Source organism: Diceros bicornis, chromosome 1 (genome assembly GCF_020826845.1).
Source record: "Diceros bicornis minor isolate mBicDic1 chromosome 1, mDicBic1.mat.cur, whole genome shotgun sequence".
Taxonomy (NCBI): Eukaryota; Metazoa; Chordata; class Mammalia; order Perissodactyla; family Rhinocerotidae; genus Diceros; species Diceros bicornis.
Window position 1 is genome coordinate 90,448,736 of NC_080740.1, and position 14,159 is coordinate 90,462,894.

At 36.9% G+C, this 14,159-nt stretch overlaps 1 protein-coding gene across 8 annotated transcripts in view; it reads left to right on the forward strand.

Annotated features, from left to right (window-relative positions):
* Positions 1–14,159, forward strand: part of NSD1 (nuclear receptor binding SET domain protein 1) — a 163,458-nt gene that overhangs the window by 98,886 nt on the left and 50,413 nt on the right. For all 8 annotated transcript variants that reach the window (XM_058546782.1, XM_058546816.1, XM_058546799.1 and 5 more), the window contains 4 exons: positions 2,795–2,919; positions 5,123–5,393; positions 6,887–6,996; positions 12,420–12,495. In XM_058546782.1, the coding sequence (XP_058402765.1) occupies positions 2,795–2,919; positions 5,123–5,393; positions 6,887–6,996; positions 12,420–12,495 (582 nt within the window). The remainder of the gene's footprint in view (positions 1–2,794; positions 2,920–5,122; positions 5,394–6,886; positions 6,997–12,419; positions 12,496–14,159) is intronic.

A 14,159-nucleotide genomic window follows, 5' to 3' on the forward strand; every position in this document is an offset into this window, starting at 1 on the left:
ATCACAGCAACATGTAGCTGCCACAGTATGACAACCAACAGATGGGTGGTGTGGTTCTCTGACTGAAAATGAACTGGGGCTGCGGCGGTCAGAGCACCAAATTTTAACCACTAGACCACCAGGGCTGGCAATGGGAATATATTAAAGGCATAATCTATTTGCCTGAGAGCATAAAGTAATTACCATCAACTGTTGTAGGTACAGATGCACAAGATATGTTTTGGCTTATTTCTTTTCTCTAAGAGAGATTTTTCAGACATTATTATTTAAGGGGAACATTTTAAGTAATTGCATGGCTTATGATTTTAACTTCTTTTGAAATACTTGCTTGGGAAAAACTCTCCAATTTGGTTCACTTACAGGTTTATTGTCTAAAACCAAGAAGTTAGGAATATTCCAGTGGTTGCAAGGTTTAACTAGCCCCATAATTATTTTGGGAGCTCTGTAGGTATACAGTTTTGATAACTATTTTAGTCTCTACCATTAGCTTTTTTTTTTTAATTAATTAATTTTTTTTGGTGCAGAAGATTTGCCCTGAGCTAACATCTGTTGCTAGTCTTCTTCTTTTTGCCTGAGGAAGATTGTCCCTGAGCTAACATCTGTGCTAGTCTTCCTCTACTTTGTATGTGGGACACTGCCACAGCATGGCTTGATGAGCGGTGTGTAGGTCCGTGCCTGAGATCTGAACCTGTGAACCCCGGGCCACCGAAGTGGAGCACACGAACATAACCACTACACCACTGGGCCAGCCCCAGCTTTTTATTTTTTAAGAATTCTTTTTTTTTTTTTTTAAGAACAGTTTTAGATTCACAGCAAAATTGAGGGGAAGGTACAGAGATTTGCCACATACCTCCTGTCCACACACATACATAGCTTCCCCCGTTATCAGCATCCTCCACCAGAGTGGAACATTTGTTACGATTGATGAACCTACATTGCTACATCATAATCACCTGGAGTCCACAGATTATTTTAGGGTTCCCTCTTGGTATTGTACTTTCTGCGGGTTTTGACAAATCTATAATGATGTTTATCCATCATTATGCTATTATACAGAGTGTTTTCACTGCCCAAAAAGTCCTCTGTGCTCTGCCTGTTAACCCTCTCCCCATCCTGTCCCTCCCTCGCCACCCAGAAAACACTTTTTAAGATCTCCATAGTTTTGCCTTTTCCAGAATGTTAAATAGTTGGAATTGTATAGTATGTAGCCTTTTCAGATTGGCTTTTTTCACTTGGTAAGATGCATTTAAGGTTCCTCCATGTCTTTTCATGACATGATAGCTCATTTCTTTTTAGTGCTGAATAATATTCCATTGTCTGGATATACCACAGTTTCTTATCCATTGCCCCTCATCTCAGTTGGTTCCAAGTTTTGACAGTTATGAATAAAGCTGCTGTAAAAATCCATGTATGGGTTTTTGTGTGGACGTAAGTTTTCAACTCCTTTTACATTAACTTTAAATAATTAAACTGAATGGTATATTACTATTATGAAATTACAGCAATTAGAATTAGTAAAAAGAAATTATTTCCCACATCTTGTCCTAATGAAGGTTTTGTGGCTCATTTCCACAGTGCTAAGGAGTAGGATCCTTTGCCAAGCTTGCTGTGCCTGTGGTCTTTTTTTTTGGCCTCACCTTTTGCATTCCTTTTATTGAGAGAACACGAGTGTTGCCACATTCAACTGAGTCAGGAACAACTTCCTCTGACATCATCATATCCTGAAATGCCTTTTGCCTCTTGAGTAGACTGTATCCTGCATTTTGTAGGCATTAGCCCCTGCTCCCAAAGAGCTTACAGTATAGTAAAATGACTATAGCTTGTTAAGTGTGTTTAAACTGGGACAAAATTTTATAGGGAAATTATAATATAATAGATATTTGTTTCACCATTAATTCAAAGAAAAATTGGTATGATACTTTGATATTTTTTCCATAAAACATGACAAGAGGTTTGTTTTTTTTTAAGCAAGTACCCAAAATTCTATATTTTTATCTTATTTTGTGTTTTTGGCATACATTTTTTATGTCACTGAGATAATGGTATACATATATATAATTATATATTTTCTGATAATTCTATTTAGAAATATTCCTCGGTTTTCTAATGTGAAACTCACTTAACAACGAAGTGTGTGTAAAGTGCGTTTGAAATTCATGTGGTAGTGCTGATTAGGTAAATATTCTATCTGAATATCCATCTAGTATTCTGCATGATCCAGTGAGATGTTATTTAAAATAATTCATGGTGTATTTTGTGAATTTACCTCATTTTTAATCTATATTTTAATGTTAGCTGTTATCTGTCACTAAAGGACACTAGTTTCAATTTAATCTTTTCCTTAAGATCTGATGGGCTGTTTGTGTGTGTATTGAGCAACAAAAGTCTCCCCCCTTCTGAGTTTTTGCATATGATAAACCATAACAAATCACTTTTAGCCTCTTGGAATTTAAGCGAGAGTGTTTTTGAGAGTTTCTCATTTCTGTACCTTTGGGAGTGCAGGACTGGTTGCATGAAAACAGTGAATTTTCCTCTAAGTTGGTGGTTTTTTTTTTTTTTTTTTTGGTGAGGAAGATTGGCCCTGGGCTCACAGCCGTGCCCATCTTCCTCCACTTTTACATGTGGGATGCCTGCCACAGCATGGCTTGACAAGCTGTGCATAGGTCTATGCCAGGGATTGGAACCTGCGAACCCTGGGCCGCCGAGGCATAGTGCACGAACTTAACCACTACGCCACTGGACTGGCTCCTCCTCTAACTTTTTGATTAATACTGCACTTGTTTCTCCTCTTTAGCTGTGCGGTCAGAGAAGAAACGCCTTAGGAAGCCAAGCAAGTGGCTTCTGGAATATACAGAAGAATATGATCAGATATTTGCTCCTAAGAAAAAACAAAAGAAGGTACAGGAACAGGTACACAAGGTATGTTCCAACATATCAACAATCTTTAATTGGTCATTTTAAAGTACTGCAATTTTGCTTTCAATATCATATATTTTCATGGGACAGTAACTTCCTTAATCAGGATCTTGCTTTTTCAGGTTTTTATCTCCAGCTTCTGGTATAGTACTTAGCATATAGTATTTATACAGGAAATGTATAAATGAGTCTGTGTACTATGTGTGTGTGTGGGGGGTGTGTGTGTGTGTGTGTGTGTTTTCCCCTTCGCTTTCAAAGTGTGTTTAATGATTTAGGAATATTGTTATGATAAAACGTCTAGTAAAAAGCATAGGATATAGAAAATATATAGTATCATCCCAATTTTTTTTTTTTGTGAGGAAGATCAGCCCTGAGCTAACATCCTTGCTAATCCTCCTCTTTTTGCTGAGGAAGACGAGCTCTGAGCTAACATCTATTGCCAATCCTCCTCCTTTTTTTTTTTTTTTTTTCCTCAAAGCCCCAGTAGATAGTTGTATGTCATAGTTGCACATCCTTCTAGTTGCTGTATGTGGGATGCGGCCTCAACATGGCCGGAGAAGCGGTGCATCGGTGCGCGCCTGGGATCCGAACCCAGGTCGTCAGTAGCGGAGCGTGCACACTTAACCACTAAGCCACTAGGCCGGCCCCCATCCTAATTTTTTAAACAAATATTATGATACCTTATTTTTTAATTCAATTTCTTTAAACTGAAGTATTTTAAAGTAAATTAGAGACTTTTTTTTGTTCTATCCCTAAATAATAGGCACTTCTAAAAAATAGAACATTTTCCTCCATAACCAATTTAACATTATCAAATCTAGTACGATCAGTTTATCTAATAACAAATCCATATTCAGATTTCCCCAGTTGTCCCCTAACCTTTATATTTGGTTTATGCAAACCAGGATCCAGTCTAGGATTACACATTATATCTGGTTGTTACGTTTCTTAAATCTCTTTAAATCCAGAACAGTCTTGAGAGTGACACATTTAAGAGTATCTGCCTGCTAGATTTGTGTGATTGCTTCCTCATAGGTGTCACTCAGCTTGTTTCTCTATCCTCTATGTTCCCTGTTAAGTGGACGATATAACTAAAGTTTGATAGATTCAAGTTAAACATTTTTAGCTAGATTACATCTTAGGTGATACTGTGTCATATATTGCATGACCTCAGAAGGTATTTAACATCCAGTTTTCCTCGGTGATGACTAACTGATTCCTCTCTTTTAAGTTATGTTTTACCCCTTTTGGTTAAGAAGTGTGTGTTAATTACTTTGGCTGCGAAAAAATGTCCTCTTCCCCATCAGCCGTTTCTCTGATGGTTTTATAAAATATCAGTTGAATATCCTTGCCTATATTAATAATTTCATTTGGGGTTACAAAATAAACACTTTCAGATTTTATTTCTTTCTTTCTTTCTTTCTTTTTTTTTTTTTTGTGAGGAAGATCAGCCCTGAGCTAACATCTGATGCCAATCCTTCTCTTTTTGCCAAGGAAGATTGGCCCTGAGCTAACATCTGTGCCCATCTTTCTCTACTTTATATGGGACACCGCCATAGCATGGATTGACAAGTGGTGCATGGGTGTGCTCCCGGGATCCCAACCTGCGAACCCCGGGCCGCCAAAGCAGAGCGTGCGCACTTAACCGCTGCGCCACTTGGCTGGTGCCAAATTTTATTATTTCTTCTACTTTAATGAGCTGACAATCTCTCTTATTAATGAACCCTTTTATTGTCCTGAAATACGTGAACGGCAGAATAAGTGCTTATTTCTTTTCCATTAATTTACCAACTTAACATTAGGAGTTATTATTAACTATTCTAATTGATGACATATTAGGGAATCTTTTTAAGTGTACTGTTCTGTGGCATTAAGTACATTCACATTGTTGTGCAGCCTTCACCACGATCCATCATCTTCAGAACTTTTTCATGTTCTCCATTTCCTCTTTCTCCCAGCCTCTGGCAACCAGTATTCTGTTTTCTGTCTCTATGAATTTTACTATTCTAGGTATGTCATATAAGTGGAATCATACAATATTTGTCCTTTTGTGTCTGACTTACTTCACTTAGTGTCCTCTCTTCAAGATTCATCCATGTTGTAGCATGTGTCAGAATTGTATTCCTTTTTAAGTATGTTATTCTTTTTGATACTCAAATTAAAACAGCTTTGGCTTACGGATTCTATTTTTATTTTTTGCTTTTAGGTAAGTTCCCGCTGTGAAGAGGAAAGCCTTTTAGCCCGATGTCGATCTAATGCTCAGAACAAACAGGTGGATGAGAATTCTTTGATTTCAACCAAAGAAGAGCCTCCAGTTCTTGAGAGGGAGGCTCCATTTTTGGAAGGGCCCTTGGCTCAGTCAGAGCTTGGAGGTGGACATGCTGAGTTGCCACAGCTGACCTTGTCTGTGCCTGTGGCTCCGGAAGTCTCTCCACGGCCTGCCCTTGATTCTGAGGAATTGCTAGTTAAAACATCAGGTAAGTGGGGTTGGGGCTTAGTATGTAAGTGGATATGATTAGAGGAGGCAGGAGATTTTTAGTATGTTTTGATGGAAAACAAATAGTGTATCTCTATACAATAAATTACCCACTTTTGTCCTGGGAAAGTCCATAAGTGCTGGCTAATTGGATATAGTTCCTGACCGTAAATTGATGGTATACTGTCAAGAAGACATATTTTTAAAAACTACTGTACTTACGCCATTGTTGCTCTTCATGATTGTTGGCCAACCACTGTGTGAATGAACATCCAGAATAACAGCGTTTTTGGGAGGGGCACTGCACACTAGTGGCGTAAGCAAGTGAAACATGCTTCTCATACTGGCTCCACCAATCCTTGTGTTACTTGGAAAGTTGTTTAACCTCTGAACTTGTTTCCTCCTATATAATATGGAGATTATAGTGTAATAATATATAATGTAATTTACCTGACACATAGTAAGCAGCTAAGTGTAAGTATTCCCTTGAAGTTAATTCCCAATTGCTTTCCCTTTATCATGTCACCTCACCTGGTGATAGTTGTATCTAAACATACTGTCTCTAATTCACCTTCTGACTACTGAATATTGTAATCAGCCAAGGAAAATCTTGGATGTAACTTTTTATTTTTATTTATTTATTTTTTAATAATTTTATTTATTTATTTTACCCCCAAAGCCCCAGTGGATAGTTGTATGTCATAGCTGCACATCGTTCTAGTTGCTGTATGTGGGACGCGGCCTCAGCATGGCTGGAGAAGCGGTGCCTCGGTGCGTGCCCGGGATCCGAACCTGGGCCGCCAGTAGCGGAGCATGCGCACTTAGCCGCTAAGCCATGGGGCCGGCCCAAGGATATAACTTTTTAATATTCCCAACAATAGCTTGTGATGTTACTCCTTTAAAAAAGATATCCCAGTTGTGCTTAATCAAGTAAGGCAGAATCAAAAAGACTTGAGGAAAAAAAATAAAGATAGTTACTGTTTCATGACCTATTATGTGCCAAACTCTGCTATTAGGCTCTTTATACAATTCTCAAGAGTAATCCTATAAAATAAATAAATGTATTTTATTTGTTTAGGAGCAGAACAAAATTCTAATTTTGGTCGATTTATGCCCAGAATTCAGGCTGTACTTGACCTCACTTCTCCTTTTGTCCTTTCTACCATTAATTGCTATAAAGGCAGTTCTGCCCTTTGTTTTTTTGTGACTAAAATATATATACACATACATAGACACACACACACATATGTATACTGACATAAGAATATCCTCACGTTAGTTTGTATCTGTATCGAGAACTATTTTCTTGCTTTGTTTTATGTTAACTAATATTTTAGAATAAATAAATAAATTCGTACCCTGTTCCTCCCCACAGGTTGGTGAGAAAAACATAAAAAATACGATGACTCATTTTTGCGTGATATATAGATTTTTTTTTTAATAAGCTTATGCCCAGTTTCTAAATCATCTAATGAAAAGATGCATGCATTTCAGGAAATTATGAAAGTAAGCGTCAGAGAAAACCAACTAAGAAACTTCTTGAATCCAATGATTTAGACCCTGGATTTATGCCCAAGAAAGGGGATCTTGGCCTTTCTAAAAAGGTATGTTATTTTGGTCAATTCTAAAATAGGATTAAACCCAGGAAATTTGGGATTTATAAACAAACCCTTTAATATTACTTACATTGATGCACATATACATAGAAATTACAGAATATCCAGCTTGTTCAGTTCACTTGGTCAGTCTGAGAGATCCTGTTTAAGAGGCTATTTTGCATTTGTGTGGACATGTGTATCAGTTGGTTTTAGGTTTTCTTTTCAAATGAAAATGAAGAAAGCTTTTAAGGTTGAGTTAAGTTTGTATTTGTTGTAATTTCTTTTCTGGGCTCAAAACCTCTTACCGATTTCTACTTCACTTCTCTCTCTATAAGCCACTAACCTACTCTTATGCCATTTGCCCTTTCTGCATAATACCTCAGAAAACACCCAACTCAGCTATGATCCAGGCAGAAACATTTGAACTTAAGTTTTTGAGTTTGCAAACTTGGTTTTCATTAGCCAAGAAGGCACCATTAAATAGTAGATGGAAATGGAAAATTTTATGAGTCTATAATAGATGATAGCTGGATATTGGTTCCTTAGGAAACATCCTGCTCCCGTTATGTGTGAGGAATAACTCAGGGTAAATGTTAGAAATTCAGTTGTAGCGTGAACAGATTTCCTATTTAAAATCTTTTTTTTTTTTTTTTAAGAAAAAATGCAGATTGTAATGAAATCACAAATAATTTGAATTTTTGGACTTCTTTCCTCAGGTATAGCAAATTTCTATCCTTTAATCCTATGTTAAGGCCCCTACTTTTTGTTTTTGTTAGATACTCACCGTCTGGATTAGTGTGTGAATGTACAATTTAATTTATTTGTATTTTTACACTATTTTTAAAAAGCCATATTATATCCTTTTTATTCTTTTATTCTTCTCAAAGACTGCTTTGAGGACTTGTCAATTATTCTTAGGCCCATCTCCTGCCCTCTGAACTTTCCCTGCAGTTTGTACAAACTTCAGTGACAATATCATGTCTCCAATTCACCGTCCTCTCATTGTACCTTACAGTCTGGTAAGGCTGTGATCATCTCCTTCTGCAGTGCTTTCTCTCCTGGCTTTGTCTTATTCAAATCTTAGCCACTTTGTAAGATGGTTGGAAGAGGTGGATGACAAGGGCCAGGGAAACTGGAATTCAGTTGAATGTTTTGAGCATGGAAGTGACATTTGCAATCAGATGATAAATTTAGTAGTAGTGTACAAGGTGAGTCATGGGAGACTCTTGCATTACTGTTAGAGGTAAAGTGATGACAAATTTCAAAGAAAATAAGAATTCTAGCCAGTTAAGTAAATGATCTTTTCCCTCAGTTTCATTGAGATATAATTGACATACATCAGTGAATGATTTGAAGGAATAAGATGAATCGTTAATGGTTTTGAGACTGGGTTACTTAAGAAATAGTGTTAATTTGTATAACCTTGCTCTATCAAATGGAGTTTTCTAATCTGACTTGTCACATTTGTAGGTTAATTTTTTTCCTAAGGGGATAAAAAGCATGATTTAGTTTATATACTTAATTTAAATAGGCAAATATATCCCAGAACTCTTTTACTTTTTAAAATTGAGATACAATTTACACCAATAAAATGCACAGATCTTAATTGTTCTGTTTGATGGCTCTAGACAATTGTATATATCGTGTAATACCACCTAAACTGTGTATGCTTTATGTCCATCACCCCCAAAAGTTCTCTCTTGCCCCCTTTCAGTCAGTTCCTCATTCTTGTTTTTCTCAGAGGCAATGCTTTCTTACTTCTGTCACCACAGATTAGTTTTGCTTGTTCTTGAGTGTCATATATATTATTGCATTTTTGTTAATCTGCTTTCTTTTATTTAACATGTGTTTTTGAGGTACATCCACAAGGATGCTGTATCAGTAGTTCATTCCCTTTTATTGCTGAGTAGTTTTCCAAGCACAATTTGCTTATCCTATCTCCTGTTAATACATAGTTGAGTTTTTTCATTTTGGAGCCATTAATGGTAAGGCTAGTGTGAATATTTTCTGAGTTTTTTTGTGGACATATATTTTTATTTCTCTTGGTATAAATAAGAGTGGGATTGTTGGCTCATGCATGTTTACCTTTTTTTTTTTTCTTTTTATAATTTTTATTTATTTTTTCCCCAAAGCCCCAGTAGATAGTTGTATGTCACAGCTGCACATCCTTCTAGTTGCTGTATGTGGGACATGGCCTCAGCATGGCCAGAGAAGCGGTGTGTCGGTGTGCGCCTGGGATCTGAACCTGGGCCGCCAGCAGCAGAGCGCGCGCACTTAACCACCAAGCCACGGGGCTGGCCCGCATGTTTACCTTTTAATGAAACTGTCAAACAGTTCTTCAGAGTGGTTGTATGACTTCACACACAAAACCAGTAATATACAGTAGTCCCCCCTTATCCCCAGGGGATATATTCCAAGACCCCCAGTGGATGCCTGTAACCACAGATAGTACTGAATCCTGTATATATTGTGTATTTTCCTACGCATACATACTTATGATAAAGTAAATTAGGTACAGTAAGAGATGAGTAATAATATAGAACAATTATAACAATATACTATTACTAAAGGTTCTGTGAATGTAGTCTCTCTTTCTCTCTCAAAACACGTTATTGTATTGTACTCACCTTTCTTCTTGTGATGATGTCAGATGATAAAATGCCTACCTGATGAGATGAAGGGAGGTGAATGACATAGGCATTGTGACTGCGATACCACAACAGTTGATCTGATAACCAAGATGGCAACTAAGTGACTAGTGGATGGGTAGCTTATATAGTGTGGATAAGCTGGACAAAGGGATGAATCATGTCCTGGGCAGGACAGAGCCACAGCCCGAGATTTTATCACACTACTCAAAATGGCACCCAATTTAAAACTTAATGTTTTTATTTCTGGAGTTTTCCATTTAATATTTTTGGACCACAGGTAACTGAAACCGTGGAAAGTGAAACCTTGATGAGGGGACTACTGTATAAGAGTTCCAGTTGCTCTACATCTTTACGAGCATTTGGTTTGTCAGTCATTTTAAATTTATCCATTCTAGTGGATGTGAAAGGATATCTAATTATGGTTTTAATTTGTATTTCCCTAATGATTAGTGATGTTTTGCTCCATAGTGTGTGTTTACTAGCTATTGTGTTCAAGCATACTTATATTTTTAATTGGGCCAGTCTTTTTTTTTATGGTTGCTTTTAGGAGTACTTTTTATATTTGGGATGCGAGCCCTTTGTCAGATGTATGTACTGTAAATATTTTTTACAGTACAAGCCTCAGTCTGAGGCTTGCTTACTCATTTTCTTAGTTGTGTCTTTCATGAGAAGAAATTTTTTAATGCATCTTTTCTTTTTCTTTTATGATAAATACTTTTTGTGTCTATTTTGAGATATCTTTGCCTACTCCTTGGACACAAAGATGTTCTTGTATTTCCTTTTAGGAATTTATGGTTCTGGATTTTATGTACAAGACTTTGTTCCATCTTCATTTTGGGGATGGAATTTTGAAGTGAATTTTTTTCCCCATATGAATGTCCAGTTTTTTTTAGCACCATTTGTTAAAAATCTCTGATATCTCTCTAACTTCTCTCTCTGTCTCTCTATAATTTTGGTCTCCTTTTTTTTAAGCGTTAGATATAAGTAATAACTGTCACTGTTGAATTTTAGCTTTTTTGGTAGGTAGGTGGGCATCAGATTTGGCGCTAGAAAAAGAGAAATCTTTGATTAGATTAGATTAGGTAATGGCTAGAACCAGACTCTGGAGAAGAGTGACCTCTTTTCTGTTTTAGGAGTCAGTCCTGCCATCTGGCATGGTCAGCTTCACAGTTGAGGTCCTGGTTACTCTGAGGTATATTTTGTCATCAGGTCGAAGCTGTGATTCAGTTCCATCTTGGGACTACACCTTGGGTTACCAGGCAGGTCACCCTGTCTGTAGATGGATCAATCAATGAGTTAGAGAAAGAGGGATTATCTTTTGAGGTAGTGCTATCTTAAGGGTGCACTGACTTAATGCATAGCCACGCCAGACTGTGTGTAAAGTAAGTTACTGTCATCTTAGTCACGTGCTCCAAAGCACTTACCAAGTTCTGTGGTCTTTTTCATTCTAAGCAGGGCAGATGGATTTTTTGTTTTTATTTTTTTGCTGACGAAGATTCGCCCTGAGCTAACATCTTTGCCAGTTTTCCTCTATTTTATATGTGGGTCACCGCCACAGCATGGCTGCTGACGAGTGATGTAGGTCCACGCCCAGAAATCTAACCTAGGCTGCTGAAGCAAAGCGTGCCACAGGCTGGCCCCCAGATGGATTTTTTTGTGCTGTTATATCTATTTTAACTTACAAAATTGAAGAGGTTGGAAATGAGAATATTTTCTCTAGTATTCTCTGACTGTAGTTTTGGGAACATTCTAATTGTTTTTACTCCATAGCTTTTGGGTGTATTAAACAATGATCTATAAATTGGTTATCTAAAAAATATAGGTGATATTTTTCTTTCAATTGTGCAAGTCTATTTTGTGGGTTTGTCTAGTAGTCTTTTGTTTATTTAACCGGATACCTAACATTTGCTCCTTCGTTTTATTTAGCTTTGCAAGAATCTGATCTATATTGAACAGGAGGAAAGTTGTATTCTTATGGTTTATTAATATACATAGCATTTGGAAATTCACAGCTGTATTTTATCTTGTTTTGACCTCAAACTTCGGGAACTTTATAGCAAGAATAGCATCCATTATATTGACTTCTTGTGGCCACTAAATTTTCTTTTACAGTCATGATGAAGAATATTATTCTTGTAGGAGGAGACATTTTCTTAGAATGGAACTAATTCATACAAGCATTAGTAGTAGGGGCATAAAATGTGTAGGGAATTACTCTTGATGAGTAAGTGTTTTGTTTTGAGTTTTAACGTTGCTTTAATTTATATTAATCTCCAGCCACTTAAATTAGAAAGACATTCCATGAATCAGAGCTTTTCATATTTAGAATTCATCAAGTAAATAAGTCTGTGTAAGATCTTCTGGCTATAAATACAGTTTTAAGAAAGTAGATTTTAAATACAGGGTAGTGTAGAATAGAACTTGAGATATCGTGGGTCTCTGGGTACATACCCTTTCTCTTTCTTTCCCACTTCCATTAGAGCAGCATTCTGTATCTGCTTTAAATATTGGGAGTCTTTGGGTAAGCCTTTTTTTTTTTTTTTTTTTTTAAGGAGTATGTAGTGGCTGAGTCTTTCAGAACTTTTTTTTTTTTCCTCTGGTACCTTTCCCTGTGAAATTGCTGTTCAATCGTTTACCATTATTATACTGTTCTTTTAATTATCAAAAGCAGCCAGGATTCTGTCTCTATGGCAATAGATAGTTCAGTTTTTGGCATATAATGTAAAGGGTTTATTTTCTATTCCTCTGTAAACCATGTTGCATTTTACTTATTTGTAGTGCTATGAAGCTGGTCGCTTGGAGAATGACATTACTGAATCACGTGCTGCATCTCATTCTAAAGAGTTTGGTGGAGGTGAGTATTTTTAAGATTTAAAAAAGGTAATGCAAAAACAAGTGTGAAGCACCTGTCAGTTAGCTAGAAAAGTTGTTAGATATAAGCAAGACCAGTGGGGGTTGCAAGTTCTAAAACTTATTTGCCCAAAATATGCTTCCTAAAACTGTGTATGACACCAGAAAATTGTCTTGTCATTTTCAGCTTTATGCTAAAATTAGTTAAATGGAATTAGAATTATATTAGAGTAAGAAAATGTTAGGAAGAATAGAGAAATATCAGCTCCTTAATTTTGTTATTAGATAATTCTCCAGGTGGCATCATTACTTTCTTGGCTTTGATTCAGTTTTTATTTCTATAGGTCAGAAAATATGGAATCTTAATTAAGAGAGAATTTAATAGTCATCTAAGCCAGTCTTTCACAAATGGTCTTATTTTCTTTTATCACATCTATGACCTTTGGTCAGTGAGCATATGCTTGAAAAAGAGAACTTATATTTGAGCCTAGTCCATTGTGGTTACTTCTTAAGGGCTTGGGAATCTTCTAGATTAAATTAGAATCTGTGGGGCCGGCCCAGTGGCTTAGCGGTTAAGTGCGCGTGCTCTGCTGCTGGCGGCTCGGGTTTGGATCCCGGGCGTGCACCAACGTACCACTTCTCCGGCCATGCTGAGGCCGTGTCCCACATACAGCAACTAGAAGGATGTGCAACTATGACATACAACTATCTACTGGGGCTTTGGGGGAGGGAAAAAAAAGGAGGAGGATTGGCAATAGATGTTAGCTCAGAGCCGGTCTTCCTCAGCAAAAAGAGGAGGATTAGCATGGATGTTAGCTCAGGGCTGATCTTCCTCACAAAAAAAAATAATAATAATAAAATAAATTAGAATCTGTCTCCTGGAACTTCTACTTGGTCCTCTTGGTTCTGCCCACAGGAAGAATGGGGAACCCTTCCTTCAGTAACAGATATAATAATCATAGTTTGAGCATTTACTCTAGCAGGTCCTTTACTCAGGTCCTTTGCTTAGGACTGTTACTTCTAATCCATCTAAAGCATTACAGAGCGTGAGGATATTATCCACATTATCTGTATGTTATAGAAGAAACACGAAGATGAAAGAGATGGCAGAGTTAGGAAACTAAATCCAGACCTGACCAAATTGATTGCCACACTACTGTCTTGTTATCCACCCTAGATTTTCTCCATGCCAATTCTACCACTTTGATCATTCCTTGGCCAATGTCATTTATTGATTAGTGTCGTTCCTGAAATACTGGCCCAGATATGAGCGCACTGCATCAAATGTGGTCTGCCAGCAAAGGGTATCATGGGAAGATTATATTTCACGTGGTTTTAAATGCACACTTCTCTAAATGTGACCCGTGATTATTAAGTTTTCCAGCAAGTAAATTTAGCAATATCTTAGCTTATTTTAATCTTGTGCTTAAATATAATTCCATAGGTTCATCAGTTTGCTTCCTTGCTTTAAAAATAAAAAAACTGCTTCCAAAATAGTATCAGTTCTTTTCCTATACTTTTGTACTTCAGTTTTTTTGTAAAACCTACAACCTGCACTTTATCCTTTGTAAATTGCATCTAAATGTTTCAGCTTGTGAGAATTTTGAACCTTTATCCTGCCATCGTATTAACTCTTCCTTTAGTCATAGGCTATCAGCAGCTTTGATA